A 16,671-nucleotide genomic window follows, 5' to 3' on the forward strand; every position below is an offset into this window, starting at 1 on the left:
CAATGTTGGTGCTCTTGCAAAAACAGGGCTAATTCCACACACATGGCAAAAACACAATTCAGCACCTTTCCCCAGAATAACCACAGAACATTAGAATGGTACAGAAGTACCTCGAATTCAGAGCCCATTTCATTACACAGCTTTTTGAAGATGCGGTGCTTCAGAGCACCATTTCACACAAAGTTCACACATTCCACTACAATTTTTAATACTTCTGCCAGTTTTGAAGGAAAGGTTTTTGTCGCCAATGCATGCCTGTGCAGAACACAGTGCGTTACAATGATGTGTGGTGCATCGGCTTTCACCAGCGCATCAAAACCAGAGTGTCATCCCAGCATTACTGGAGCTCCGTCCGAACAAACTGCAGAAACCATATCCCTCGAAAGATCATTGTCTCTGAAGAAGTCATCCACAAGTTTCTTCACGTTGGCTGCCTTAGTTGTTGTTGAAAGAGGCTTATAAAATAAAAAATCTTTTATCTCGTCATTCTTTACATAGCGCACGAATACAACAAACTGGCTTAGTTTGGAAACCTCGGTGGTCTCGTCGTGTCTGAATTTTGCTAGGCTTGAAATCAGATCTGCAACTACTTAAGCCAAGATGTCATCTCTCATGTCATCTATTCTGCTGTTGGTGGTGTCATTTGAAAGAGGAATTTGGGATAACTTATTTTCAGCAACTTTTCCCAGCATGATATTCGCCATCTTCAAGGCAGCTGGTTTTACCAGTGCTTCACCAATGGTGTGTGGTTTGCCCTGCTTTGCGATCAAGTACGCAACTTTGTACGATGCTGTGAGGATCGGTTTGTCAATGGGTACAAAGCCGAGAACAGGTAAAGTAGCCTTTTCATCGAACCTGGCTCTCTTTACCTTGAATTCAGCAAGCGTTGTGCTCTTTATTTCCCATCTCCATGCAGCTTTAGGGAGTGTTCTCTTAGTTTTGCCAGTGCTAAACTAAAATTGCTCAACTTGGCATTGCAAATCATACATTGAGGACGCTGACTCCCATCATGTTCCGTTATACACGTGAATCCATATTATACGTATTCGTCCGACCATTTTCTGTTTTTGCTCGACATAGTTGGTATGAATGGATTGAAAGATTAGGAAAAAAATCACAAATGATGCACGATTACTACAGTCACAAGTCGACTGCTAAGCGCACGAAGTTCCCTGCAGCACAAATATCAAGGCCAAGTGATGTGACGTGATCAGCCGCAGCCAATGATGGTCAAGTGGAACATGACGTCATGAATCATACGAGTGGGGTGAACGGAAGGGATACACACACAGTGTGTGTGTCTTGACCTCCGCTGAACCCCTGGAGTTCGATTGAACCCAGGTTAAAAACCACTGCACTAAACTGTTTATATGGAAAGCTTGCATGGAGGAGGGGGCTGTATTTTATATATGCAAAAACGGCTCGTTTGGGTTGAGAAAATATTTTACATAGAAGAGTGAACAACGTTTCGACCTTCTTCGGTCATCGTCAGGTTCACAAAGAAAGAGGTAACTGACCGGAAGCTGGCCACAACCCAAACGAGCCGTTTTTGCATATATATTTCTCTAAAAGTGGGTTTTCTCGACATCACTGGGGCTGTATTTTAATCACAACAGACTTTTGCAATTGAAACTAAGCTGCAGAGCTATTGTCAAAACTCGCGGTTGTTAGATAGAACACGGCCAGATGTAACAACATGGACTTTAATGGCATGACATTATGAAGCTCCAAAATCGTTTTAATATAAAATAATCAACCACCAATCAACGAATGTGTTAGGCCTTTACGTCACGATTTCTTTGTCTTTCAATTTTACTTTTGATGAAAATGAAATCTTTAACATGTTTATGTATAATCATTAAACAGATCATCTGCTATATAATATAGGATAATGAATTAGGTCCATTGTTACAAATTCTAAATTAATTTAAATTATTATGTAATGAATTAAAAATGGCTCAAATCCTAATACATTTTATATACACTCCAATTATAAGATAAGTAACTGTATGTCTTTGATTTGTTTATCCTAGTTGCTAAAAGAGACGTGAACAGGCAAAACTGCAACCCACAGGAGAGGATACGGGATCTTTTTAAACAGTGCAGTGATTTTGTTTAATTCATTTTTTATTTTGGCTTATTTTTAAGCTATAAGAAACTAATATACTCTTCAAAACAAGAAACACAAAAGGGATATTTTTGTTATTTTAAAGAGAAATATATGTAATAACGTTACAAGCTCAGAGTATGTGATGTTACACGTGTTAAGACACTGATTGTCAGACCAAAATGACAATAAAAGTTGTGCACTTTCAAAACGGAGGAAAACATCGGATTTTTCGCCAAAACGCATGCGTGTCGAATAAATTTGTTTGAGAGATCTGCATGTTCTGCAAGTGCAACATGTGCAAAATCCCTATAAAAGTGACGGGTTCTCGGTTTCCATAGCTCAGTGTTAAGCCACCGACACGCAATACAGTTACGCCAAGACTGACTGAAGCACAACGCAACAACGCCATTGGTCGCTTGGAAGCAGGCGAATCTCGATCAGATGTTGCCAGAGCTGTGAATGTTCACCCAAGCACCATCACAAGGCTATGAAATCGTCACCAACAACATGGATCAACTTGTGACCATCCACGATCTGGCAGATCTCGTGTTACCACGCCCGCACAAAATCGCTACATCCGGTTACGTCACCTTCGGGATAGGACCACCACTGCGACGTCTACTGCCTCAACCATACCAGGGCTGCGTAGAATTTCCGATCAGACCGTACGCAACCGTCAACGAGATTCTTAGGCCCCATGTGCAACCCATCATGGTGAACGTCAACGACGTTTTTCAACATGACAACGCCCGTCCTCACACAGCCCGACTCACCACTGTCTTCTTGAGACACCACAATATCAACGTTCTTCCCTGGCTCTCCAGATCATCAGATTTAAACCCCATCGAACATCTTTGGGACGAGTTGGACCTACGTCTGCGACGGCGACAACCTCAACCGCAGACTCTACCTCAGCTTGCAGCAGCTTTGCAGGCTGAGTGGACAGCCATTCCACAGGATGTGATTCGTCATCTCATCGCTTCCATGGGCAGGAGATGCCAAGCAGTTATTGATGCTCACGGGGGGGGCATACTCGTTATTGACGTTGAGTGACGTTAAACTTCAACTAGTGAGCCTGGACTTCGCCTTTGCAGACTTTGGATGTTCAGCAGTGAATGTGCAAAGTTTCACACATGTCATACAGAACTACCCGGAATAAACTTGTTAACAATTTGTCTCATATTTAGCCTTTTGCGTTTCTTTTTTTGAAGAGTATATAATTAGTCAGAGGTTTGGATTTGCTGTTTTTAACGCAGTCCTTCCTCGTGATTTTGTTTGCTTAACTTTATCAAAATGTATTAATTTTCACTAAAATATATATATGTAGGGCCCGGCATGGCCTAGCGCGTAAGGCGTGCGACTCGTAATCCGAGGGTCGCGGGTTCGTGCCCGCGTCGCGCTAAACATGCTCGCCCTCCCAGCCGTGGGGGGTGTATAATGTGACGGTCAATCCCACTATTCGTTGGTAAAGAGTAGCCCAAGAGTTGGCGGTGGGTGGTGATGACTAGCTGCCTTCCCTCTAGTCTTACACTGCTAAATTAGGGACGGCTAGCACAGATAGCCCTCGAGTAACTTTGTGCGAAATTTCTAAACAAACAAACAAAATATATATGTATGTATGCCTCTTAATCGCAAAAACGTCTCATCTCAGGTACATTTTAATTTGTTGTTACTTTCTACTGACTAAATACAAATTTAATTTTTAATTATTAAAATGACTTAAATATATTGCAATTCGGCACTTGTTTCTTAAATAAGCTCAGATATTGACTTGGTTTTAGTTTTTGTTCCTGTTTTAGGATATCTTGTTAATTTACCACATATAAATATTGTACTGAAAAAGGTAAGTGCTCAAAGTAACTTTAACCAGCATGAAAACCCTTCTTAATGTGACTCCTTATAGTTTTATGTCAACTAATGTGAATTTATTTTATTGTAACGTACTTAAATAGTGACACTTAACTTACGTTTATTTAAATCCAAGTGTAAACACTAAATGTTCAAAATATGAGTTATCAAAGAGATGAGGTGAAATCTGGAAAGAAATGGAAGTAATGTGTAACTTCATTAAACTCATGACAATGAACACAAAAAGTACATTAAGTAATACGAGTTATTTGTGTTCAGATATATCACATGCAATCAATTTTCCAGAAACTACCAAGGTGTAAATTATTTTAGTTTGATTAAGGGCATAAGGTATTGAATATTATTGTTTCTAAGAGTTAGGCCTAATATCGAAATTCATAATAAAAAGTTTACAACCTTTAATTTCAAAATATCAATACGACAAGATTCAAAAAGTCAAGTGTCCTTTTTCATCACATTAATATTGCCTCACAAAACAGATTATGAAGGTGAGATGGGTGGGCAAAAATTATTACAACGTTGGTACAGTTCGTACTGTACGGGTGGTAGAATTGATATCATGTGATTGGTACTAAAGAAAATATTGCGAAGACAACTGAATCCAGTTTGATTATTATTTCTTTCAGAGTAAGAAGATAAAAATTAACTTGTATTCTAAATAAAGTAATTATATAATCCCTTTTGCTCTACACTGCACATGCCTTATTAGACACGTTTAAATAGTAATTGAAATAAAGGATTCTTAAGAGGTAGCAGCCTGATTACTGTTTTCCTGTTAAGAACTTGGGAATAGCTTTCGAAGGTCGAAACAAACTAAGCTTTCAAAACCAATTAGAATGTCGATATAAATAAATGTTATTATTTTGTGAAAGAAGCGAATGTACTATTTTTATCTTGGGAGAACTCCTTCAAAATTTTCAATGATTATAATAGTTTTCAAAGTTTGTACAGTATCGCCAAAAATTAGTAAAAGTAAACATTTGAGAAAATATATACCGAATAGGACATACTTATATAAACGCCTAATGGCTGAACAAAACTTTTCATGCATGCAATGAATTACATGGGATCAGGAGGAAGTCCCGCACTGGTACAGCGGTAAGTCTACGGATTTACAACGCTAAAATCAGGGATTCAATTCTTCTCAGTGAACTCAGCAGATAGTCTGATGTGGCTTTGGTATATGAAACCCACACACATCAGGAAGAATTTACGCGCCTCTTAACATGACCGATCTGAGTGAACACAGTGCAATGTGGCGTTTCACCTCAAAATACTCATAAATTTCTACTTTTTATAAGCGGTTTTGTCTTTGAAACTCTAAAAGTTCATATTCCACTTTCTTACCACAGATTATATTTGTATTCCAACGTCGTACTAACGATTTTGCTTTTGAAATCTCAGAAATCATATTTTACCTTCTTACAATAGATTGTGTCTTTGGAACCCCCAACATTCATATTCCACCTCCTTCTTAGTAATTTTGTCATCGAAACCCCAGTATTCATATGACATCTTAGCAGAGATATTTGCGCTGAAACTACAACAATATTCCACCTTCTTACCAAATACTTTGTCTTCGGAATCCAATAATAGTATGCCTTCTTACCAAATATTTTAAATTTGGAATCCCAACGTTAATATTTAATCTTGTTATTCAGAAATCCTGCTATATCATGATCGTTTTTATTTAATTAATGCAACTTATTAAATATTATTTATGTGCGAATGTAAAAAAAATGTTTTTAAACATTTTTAAAGTCGTGTTAATGGATAATGTCTTAATTCACAAAATAATATTTACATACATAAAGTATTTATAAATATACATTTCAAGGATTAAAAAACCAATGTGAGATTTTACATTAAAAAAATCTTTTTCTGATGCTTTTATGAAATAAGAACGAGATGTTCAATGACCAGTTATTATTATTGGTATTATGATCAATGTTGTATTGACGATTACGGTCTTGTGGCGTTTCAGACGAAATGGCTGAAAAGCATCAATCTACTGTGACGCTTCACGATATCGACGGTGGTGCTCTTTCTTTGTTAATTGAATTTACCTATACTGGTGAAGTACTAATTACAGAAGACAATGTGCAAGTATGTATGATATATTTTTTAATTCTAACCAAAATATCTTAAAAATCGGAAAATAATGTATAAATATATTTCTCTATGACTAAATGTGCTTTCAAAAAACGTAATATTAAATAATTGCATCATATGTATTAAACTCCTTTCGTTATCCGAGAGTATGATTTATTAACTCTTAAATTACGCAAAACTAATAAAAGACTATCTGTGCTAGTCTTACCTAATTTTGAAGTGGTACACTAGAGGAAAAGCAGCTAGTTAGCATCACCCTCCGCTAATTCATAGGCTACTCTGATGATAAATTATACTCTTTCAAAAAAAGAAATGCAAAAGGCAAAATTTGAGATATATTGTTAACAAGTTTATTCCAGGTAGTTCTGTATGACATGTGTGAAACTTTGCACATTCACTGCTGAACAACCAAAGTCTGCAAAGGCGAAGTCCAGGCTCACTAGTTGAAGTTTAACGTCACTCAACGTCAATAACGAGTATGCCCCTCGTGAGCATCAATAACTGCTTGGCATCTCCTGCCCATGGAAGCGATGAGATAACGAATCACATCCTGTGGAATGGCTGTCCACTCAGCCTGCAAAGCTGCTGCAAGCTGAGGTAGAGTCTGCGGTTGAGGTTGTCGCCGTCGCAGACGTAGGTCCAACTCGTCCCAAAGATGTTCGATGGGGTTTAAATCTGATGATCTGGAGAGCCAGGGAAGAACGTTGATATTGTGGTGTCTCAAGAAGACAGTGGTGAGTCGGGCTGTGTGAGGACGGGCATTGTCATGTTGAAAAACGTCGTTGACGTTCACCATGATGGGTTGCACATGGGGCCTAAGAATCTCGTCGACGGTTGCGTACGGTCTGATCGGAAATTCTACGCAGCCCTGGTATGGTTGAGACAGTAGACGTCGCAGTGGTGGTCCTATCCCGAAGGTGACGCAACCGGATGTAGCAATTTTGTGCGGGCGTGGTAACGAGATCTGCCAGATCGTGGACGGTCACAAGTTGATCCATGTTGTTGGTGACGATTCCATAGCCTTGTGATGGTGCTTGGGTGGACATTCACAGCTCTGGCAACGTCTGATCGAGATTCGCCTGCTTCCAATCGACCAATGGCGTTGTTGCGTTGTGCTTCAGTCAGTTTTGGCGTAACTGTATTGCGTGTCGGTGGCTTAACACTGAGCTATGGAAACCGAGAACCCGTCACTTTTATAGGGATTTTGCACATGTTGCACTTGCAGAACATGCAGATTTATTGGACACGCATGCGTTTTGGCGAAAAATCCGATGTTTTCCTCCGTTTTGGAAGTGCACAACTTTTATGGTCATTTTGGTCTGACAATCAGTGCCTTAACACGTGTAACATCACATACTCTGAGCTTGTAACGTTATTACATATATTTCTCTTTAAAATAACAAAAATATCCCTTTTGCGTTTCTTTTTTGAAGAGTATAGTTGTTACCGTTACTTTTATAACATACCCACATCCACAATAAGCAGAGAACGATTTTTTTTTTTAGACGATAACGACGTGTCAACTGTAATCTGGTATGCTAACAACTAGGCTCATTAAATGGCATTTCTACGAAAGTTAAAAAAACTATGAGTAATTGACAGTTCTTTTCAGTTTAGGTAATAAATATGATAAAGATACTTTACTTTAGTTATTTTGATGATGCAATGGTGGCCTAATAGTTATTATGCCAGGTTCACGTCCCGTTATTGCCAAAATCAAATTGTACTCTTCACTTTAGAGCTATAAATGTATCATAATAATCTACAGTACAATTACCACTAATTGATTGCAGTTAGCGATAGATTATGTTTTTCTCTCATTTCAGAATTAGGGTCAGCAAGCACAACAGGTTTTCACGAAATCTAGGAAACAAATTTTATGGCAACTGGTAGATATAATAAACGATAGGATAATTAATTAATAAAACAATCGACTATATTTTCATTAAGAGCGCTGGTAGGCCTTGCGGTATTTCTGTTCATTTCGGAGCTGGTGAACTGGCTTCGACTCCATGCGATACCGCAAAATATTCCCCACACTTTAAGGTGTGGGTGCACTATAACAGTGACAATCAGTCCCGTAGCGTGGATGGAGTGGTAGATTGCTGCTTACTGGCCACATTTCCTCAGGTCAGTAGTTCATAATAATGCGCGGCTTGTTTGTTTGTTTGCTTTGGAATTTCACGCAAAGCTACTCGAGGGCTATCTACCCTAGCCGTCCCTAATTTAGCAGTATAAGACTAGATGGAAGGCAGATAGTTATCACCACCCACCGGCAACTCTTGGGCTACTCTTTTACCAACGAATAGTGGGATTCACCCTCACTTTATAACGTCCCCACGGCTGAAAGGGCGAGCATGTTTGGTGCGACGGGATTCGAACCCGCGACCGCCGGATTACGAGTCGAACGTCTTAACCCACCTGGATATCCCAGTCCATAATGCCCGGCAGCTGATAAAGTTGAAATACAAATAAACTCGTTTATTTCTTTCAGGTCAACGAAAAAGTAATAAAAGTTGGTGCCTCTTTATAAAACAAAAAAATGGCCTGGCATGGCCAAGCGCGTAAGGCGTGCGACTCGTAATCCGAGGGTCGCGGGTTCACGCCCGCGTCGCGCTAAACATGCTCGCCCTCCCAGCCGTGGGGGTGTATAATGTGACGGTCAATCCCACTATTCGTTGGTATAAGAGTAGCCCAAGAGTTGGCGGTGGGTGGTGATGACTAGCTGCCTTCCCTCTAGTCTTACACTGCTAAATTAGGGACGACTAGCACAGATAGCCCTCGAGTAGCTTTGTGCGAAATTCCAAAACAAACAAACAAATCCATAACAATTTTAGTGAAGATCCATTCACACACTGCAAATTTGTTGCAGAGAGTACTATTATATTTATGCAGATATTAGGTCTTTGAATTCTTTAGGAAACAGTTATTTAGATCAGATTACACGATTATGCCATGAGACAAATAACAAAGAGATTAAATATTAATTCATATTGATTTGGTCTTAAGCTTACATAACACTCGGTGTATACGATAGCTTTAGGAATTCCCAATGATCAAAATATTCAATGCATTATGATATATTTACAGATGTTAAAAGATTTTAACAGTACACTGAAACTACTCATACACTGTAAATATATCATAATGCACTGTTGAATAATTCTTTTTTTTCAGTTTCAGAGAGCTAAGCACTTCTCAAGTAAATATATTATATGAATCCCCCGGCCTGGCATGGCCGAGCGCGTAAGGCGTGCGACTCGTAATCCGAGGGTCGCGGGTTCGCGCCCGCGTCGCGCTAAACATGCTCGCCCTCCCAGCCGTGGGGGTGTATAATGTGACGGTCAATCCCACTATTCGTTGGTAAAAGAGTAGCCCAAGAGTTGGCGGTGGGTGGTGATGACTAGCTGCCTTCCCTCTAGTCTTACACTGCTAAATTAGGGACGGCTAGCACAGATAGCCCTCGAGTAGCTTTGTGCGAAATTCCAAAACAAACAAACAAACAAATGAATCCCCTTTCAACACTCTAAAGAATATCTACTTCTTTTCTACAATTCGACTGTTGACTTCTGGACACCTTAATCAATGACTTAATATATTTGTAGACTTGTTCTCTTTGATCATTTTAATTAACTTTAATTAGAAAACAATTCACTGCGATCTCTATATGTTGCATTAGTTTGGGTGGGAATCGTAATATTTAGAAAAATGCAAGTTGGTAAATGGTGCCCAGACAATATTATATCATACATAAAAATAACGATTTAACTACTGAAAAATAGCTCTGATTTTACCACTAACATTTTCACACGGTTCAGGTCAATACTAGTGGTAAGCAGGTGCCTCAAATAAGAACAGAAGATGGTGAATCTTATTTTGGCCAAATGAAATATTTAAAAGAAATCTTAAACAATCTATATTTTATAAAAATGAACTGGTTTAGCTCGCAGAAGTTACGTACGCTTATAAACTATTAAAAGGTAGAAATATACAATGTGTAAAATTTGATTTTGATTGTCCAGGGATCAAAAGTTCAATATTTTTAAAAACGGATTTTCTGTAATTGAGGTTTAGTTTGATCTGTTCTTGTATATGCTTTTAATCTTAAGTAAAATAATGGAAAGTATTTCTTTCACCCAGATTATGCCACATACAAAAAATAAAATGAAAAATAAACGTTAGTGTTATTTTCATCGTTGAAATAAACAAAATATTAAATTTGAAATAGACAGAAAGTTAACGATGAAAATGCAACTTTGTCACAGAAGTTCAGCTATAACAGTCCTCAAGAGGGAGAATGGTAAGTATACAGATTTACAACACTAAAAGCATCATTCGATTCCCCTCGGTGGACACAGTAGACCGACCTGGGTTTGCTGTACAAAAACATGCACACAAATATAATAATAATTATGCTCATAAGTACGTAAGCCGCTGATTTAACGAATAATGTTCCTGTGGCACGGCAGCAAGTCTGGAGGTTTAAAACGCTAAAAAATGTGTTGTATACTCGTGGTGGGCACAACACAGATAGCCCAACGTGTATTATTATGCTTAACTACAAACAAGAAATTTATGACCTAATAATTAAAATTAATTAAAAACCTAACATAATATGAGTGATTAAAGGACATCATACCTTCATCTTATCTCATGATTCAGGAAGCTTCTTTGTTTGTTTTTTGAATATCGCGCAAAGCTACACGAGGGCCATCTGCGTTAGCTGTCCCTAACTTAGCAATGTAAAACTAGAGGGAAAACAACTAGTCATCACCACCCACAGACAACACTTGGGCTACTCTGTTACTAACGAATAGTGAGATTGACCATCACATTATAACGCCCCCACGGCTGAAAGAGCAAGCATGTTTAAAGTGACGGGGATTCGAACCCATGACCCTCAGAGTACGAATCGAGCGCTTTAACCAGCTGGCCATGCTTAGCGATTCAGGAAGTCTTTATTTCAATAGTTCAACTTGTCAACTGGATCACAGTGATAGCCGAAAATAAATCTAGAATGCTTTTTATTATTATTATTTAGTACGAAAAAATGTCGTGGTGTTGTATTACACTCGTCTGACTTCAGCATGATCGTTGTTTAATACAGACTTTTAACTTTTCAGTATTATAATGATGTTGACTTTCTCTTGTAGGCCCTTCTGCCGGCAGCTAGCCTTTTGCAAGTAGCCAGTGTTCGAGAAGCTTGCTGTAGGTTTCTTCTCCGACAGTTACATCCTTCTAACTGCTTGGGAATCCGAAGTTTCGCTGACGCCCATTACTGTGAGGAACTATATAAGAAGTCCCATAAATATGTCCTACAGAATTTCAAAGAAGTAGTTCTTGGAGAAGAATTCCTATTACTGTCTTTCAAGGAGGTAATTTACAAATGAGCACGATATATCAAATGTGATTTCCACAAATTATATTAAGAATCGACTGGTTTCGAATATGATATAAGTTCGTTACTTTTCAGTCTCTTCAAACAACTGAACACATGTTTTAACCTACCTTCATGCCATATTAATGAAGGATTATCACATTGACATGACTAATTGTGTCTGATGGCTTGCCATTGGACAAAATGAACGAGACGATTAACCAATGGAAAGGTGCTTTTTTGTTGTTGTTCTTAAATGACAATAAATAATTGCGTTGTGTATCTTATAAAATGGTGCAGTTCTTCTTTGTATAATTTTACTTATATTAATACACATGTATGTACGTGAATAATACCTTTTTGAAATACGTAAATGATTTATAATATTTATAAAATACTTTGTCATGATATCAAAACATAAAGAGTTAGATATTTTTTTGTAAACAAAGTCCATTGAAAAATGTAGAAATTAATTACTTATAAAAATTATTAAAGTATTCGTCTTAGAATAAAATAATTGCTTATAAGTGTTAATTATTTGAAATTAAAAACTAAGACAGAGTTGAATTTAAGCCTACAAATCTACTGACTGGTCATGTTCTTTTATCAGTTACGATACTTTGTTTGAATACTACAACCCCCGAGTAAGTGAAGAGTAGCAGGCATCACCCTTGAAATTTGTCTGCCTCCAAGCATCCCAAGTGTTCGTGATGAAAAATTACTCTAGACCGCAGAAGTTTTGTTTTTGTTTTTTTATTTTCATATCAGTGTTAATTAATCCACTTCATATTTCAAGTCAGTTTATGTTGTAAACTGCTACCCAGGATGCCATTTGTTTCCACTCGTTTAATAGCAGAACTCCACTGTGCTTGGTCATGATGACAGCCAAAAATATATATAAAGCACAATATTATATGCGTTACTGACAATTTTATGTTAATTTTAGTGTTGAAACCTTGGAAGTTAAGAAAAATCATACTGTACTTCAGAATAGTATTTTATGTTTTACTTTTAATTAGCACGTTGTGGATTTCATATAATACACATTTAACAATAACATTTAAGATATATTTTGTCTGTCGCAAGTCATAAATATTTGAATTAGAATTCAAACATAAAAGTTTAAATATCTTAACTGTATAAATGAGACTGTTGGTAATAAGTAAGCCTCACTTATAATAATAAAATAATGCGATATGCTGATAGTGCGACATATATTTTCATAGATTCACAAATAACTGTTTTAATTCTTTAACTTAACTAGTAACATTAATTAATTACCTGGTACTGTAAATTTCTTAATTTGATTTTTTTTTTTTTTTACATAGCACAATTAATTGTTGAACTGCACATTCTGAAACTATAGATGTATTGTTGATTTAGATATGTTTCGTCCTTACAAAATTTTAATTTTTTTAGCTATTTAATTTGTACATATTTAGGTTTCAGACTTGGTATCATGCAACGAACTGAATGTTACTTCGGAAGAAGATATCTACAGTGCCGTGATATCATGGGTTAAATATGATATAGAATATAGGAAACAGTACCTCGACCAAGTAAATACTATGCTGTTTTTTTGCAATTTTTTGTACTGGAACTCATGTAAAATTGTTAGTTATATTACACAACAAAATTTGAGGACTAAAATATTTGAAGTAGAAAAAATTTTAAAAACAGAGATTCAAACCTTCCAGTGATGGTTTTCACCTGCTTCAGTGTGACACATAGCATTGGCAGTCAAACATGTAATGAACTGAGGCTTGCAATGGGATAATAAAACAACTGTATTCAGCATGAATTTCTATGCTAAGACTGCAATTTATATTATTTTTTGTGACTCATAATAGCTATAACAGATGTAGACATTAAAAGGTGCTGAACAAGAAAGGGGTAAACACGATATTCCCCAAACAAAAAGTGGGTGAACTGAGTTTTGATTGTACTAGTAGATATGAAGATATTTAAGAAATACCATTTAGTCAATCTAATTCCTCGTTAATAACAATAGGCGTGAACATAACATCAACACAAATATCACTATCCATTTATAAGTATTTTGTACATATTAATAGCATTCTTTTCTTATGTTTGTGGACCACATAACGTACACAGTGTCTGTGTATGCCAGTGACATGAGCATCTCCTTTTAACTCACTTATTATCTTGCATGAGGTTTACAACTTTTAGATTATATTTTTAAGTGATGCTGCTGTTGACAAATGAAATTAAATACACTAATAAGGCAAGCAGGTATCCTTAGAAAGGCTCATAAAATATCATAAAAAATTATAAAGTAAAACTTAATATTTTTAATACTGTTGTAAGATTTCTAAACTATTAAATCCACAGGTTAAACTAGAAACATCACACTTAAATATCAATGCAAAAAAATTAATTTTTAACTTTATGCTTTGCACTGCTGCTAAAAATAAATATTGTTCTCCCCATCAGTTTGCTCAAGATATGTGAAGGGTTTGTAAAGTTAAATCATCCTTTTTAATTATGAATGTACGATAATTCTTTATATATGATTATTGTTTATGTCTTTAGATTCACAAGCAGGATTCTGTATGCTGCTTATTGCTTTCATAATTATTTTCTAATGTTTTTTTCTTGCACAAAATTTCAAGGATACTACTTACATGGTTAGTGCTTCCTGTCTAACGTTTGGGTGCCTGTGCATGTAACTGCTTTTCATTACAACTATTTTGCATTATAATATTTAACTGTGTTTTTTTGTTTTTTTGTTTTTTGCCTTTGGTTATTGATTCTCCCCTTTAACTTAAATTTAAAAATACTTCACCATTCTATTGTTTCTTCATTAAGTTTTAATTTTTCATGCAATAGTAGGAAAAGAAGAGAGCTAAATCTCTTTGACCAACCCCAGAACATTTCTTTACGATGTTATCACGTCTGAAACAAACATTATGTGTATTTTGTAGACTTGAAGTAATAAACTAAGGTTTATTGGTCTGGTCAAATCAATAACGCATGATAATATAGAAACTGTTTGTTGTTAAATGCAAAGCTACACAATGGACTATCTGTGTTATGCCCACCACGGATATCAAAATGTGGCTTTTAGCATCATAAGCATACATACTTTCCCCTGAGCCACTGTGAGACAGGGGATCGGGGGTATGTACGTATGCTCTTACATAAACTACTAGAAAATGGAGAGCAATGATGTAATGTTAGTTGTCAACAACTTCATTAGTCTTGTTGCTATCCTTTGTAAAAGAAAATTGTTTCACTGGTGCAGTGGCACAACTCTATGTCTGCAGACTTACAACACTATAAATTGGCTTTTGATACTCCTGGTGGGCAGAGTACAGTTAGCCCATTGTATAGTTTTTGAGTATAACTTTAAACAAAACAAACAAAAACTAATGATAAGCTATATGAATGCTGCCTCAATTCTTCTAGATTATACAGATAGTGATTCGTAACTTAGTTAGAAAATAATCCTAACACACCATGCAGGCTGTGGTTCTTTCTTTTTATATGTCAAACAGAAGAACACTGAGTGTAATTTTTGTTTAACATTATTATTTCATCTGCCATTTCAGAACTATTGAGTTTCTGTATTTAGTTTCTAAAATGCATGGATGAGAATTAGCTGTGATGGTAATCTGTAGTCAGTTTTTACTATTATTTTTTTAACTCCATTGTTAGCCATATTTTTAGGCCATGTGATACATTCTTTATATATACTATAATGTCATTTTATTTAATTTCTCAACAATAAAAGCTCCTCAAGTATGTCCGGCTCCCATTAGTCAGAAGAGAATTTCTTTTAAGAAAGGTAGGAGAAGAACCACTAGTTCGAGAGAGTCAGAAGACAAAAGATCTCTTGATTGAGGCTATGAAGTACCATCTCATGCCAGAACATCGAAGCACCATGACGGGAGTAAGAACAACTTACCGAAGACCAGAAGGGTTGAAGACTTATCTGTTTGCTATAGGTATAATAATCTTTCAGTTTGATTGTTTAAGCCACATGTATTTGGAGTGATTTGTATTGACTAAGTATAACTTGAAAGTTAGTAAACAACAAACTTAATAACAAGTTGGCACTTAAAGGAATGGAATTTTAAACATGAGTAAGTCATTTTATAGTTATACGACAAATTACCTTAAACAGGTTATAAAAAAGGCAGGAAAATAAAAGTGATATAAAGTTATAGCATGCATAATTTAAAATGTATAACAGTCATTAATATTATTGATGCACATATCCAATTGTTAACACTTCTGGAAAATATATTACAATAGTTACCAATACTTGCCCATTCATGTCAACCATTACATTCTTTTGAACACATACCTCAATTGTTTTGAGTTCTAGAAATAAAAATGTCATCATTCTCAATCCAAAAAATGTTTTTCACATTGTGGATATTTTAGATGATTTCTGGCACACGTAATTTTTAAATGTTGCATTAAAATAATATTTTACTATCAACTATATTTTTATTTGCAACATGTTATGATACAGTGTTTTAAAATACATATAAGGTTTTTATTCTTTGGAGAAAGGATATTAAATTAAGAGTAATTGCAACTTAATTTATAAATTAAGAAATAATACAAAAATAAATTGTAATCAAAATAAATAAATCAACAATTACTAAATGCACGAAAAAGACCCTTTATCATTACTTTGTAACGTAAACAGAATAACTTTCAAAATAAATTTTCATTCACTAAAAATGATACTATTATTAACATAGATGTAGAGTAGCAAGTCACAAAAAGTGTACATATTTAAAAATATTTCCACCTCCCTTAAAGATAGTGACAACAGGTAAGTTATAAAATCCGTGTTGTTATGGTGTCGTTATTATTACTATTTTATTGTTTTCAGTTTCTTTGCGAACAATCTAGAACAGTAGTAGAATGAATGAGCTTGTGCATATATTTACTTGCAACGTGAGACTAGAAGCGCAGTACGGTATAATTCACTATTCGTTTGTAACGTGAGTCATGTTACTAATATTCGTATGTCTAAAATCATTGAAAGAACTATTTTACTCGACTTGTTTTTGTCATAAGTGGGATGATGTATTTAATGATTGTTGAAAAATGCAATTCTAGTTTCAAAATAATTAAATATCATATCTTGAATTATTCAAAATTATATATACGATCCTCCTCTTCTCTAAGGAAATGCGGATGAGATAAAATAATTTTAGAGCAT

The 16,671-nt window shown here is 35.8% G+C and overlaps 1 protein-coding gene across 1 annotated transcript in view; it reads left to right on the forward strand.

Moving 5' to 3' along the window:
* Positions 1-16,671, forward strand: part of LOC143256810 (kelch-like protein 17) — a 78,677-nt gene that overhangs the window by 22,724 nt on the left and 39,282 nt on the right. The window contains exons 3-6 of the mRNA XM_076514527.1: positions 5,964-6,085; positions 11,245-11,466; positions 12,911-13,027; positions 15,223-15,436. Of these exons, the coding sequence (XP_076370642.1) occupies positions 5,964-6,085; positions 11,245-11,466; positions 12,911-13,027; positions 15,223-15,436 (675 nt within the window). The remainder of the gene's footprint in view (positions 1-5,963; positions 6,086-11,244; positions 11,467-12,910; positions 13,028-15,222; positions 15,437-16,671) is intronic.

The sequence above is a fragment of the Tachypleus tridentatus genome, chromosome 1 (assembly GCF_004210375.1).
Source record: "Tachypleus tridentatus isolate NWPU-2018 chromosome 1, ASM421037v1, whole genome shotgun sequence".
NCBI lineage: Eukaryota > Metazoa > Arthropoda > Merostomata > Xiphosura > Limulidae > Tachypleus > Tachypleus tridentatus.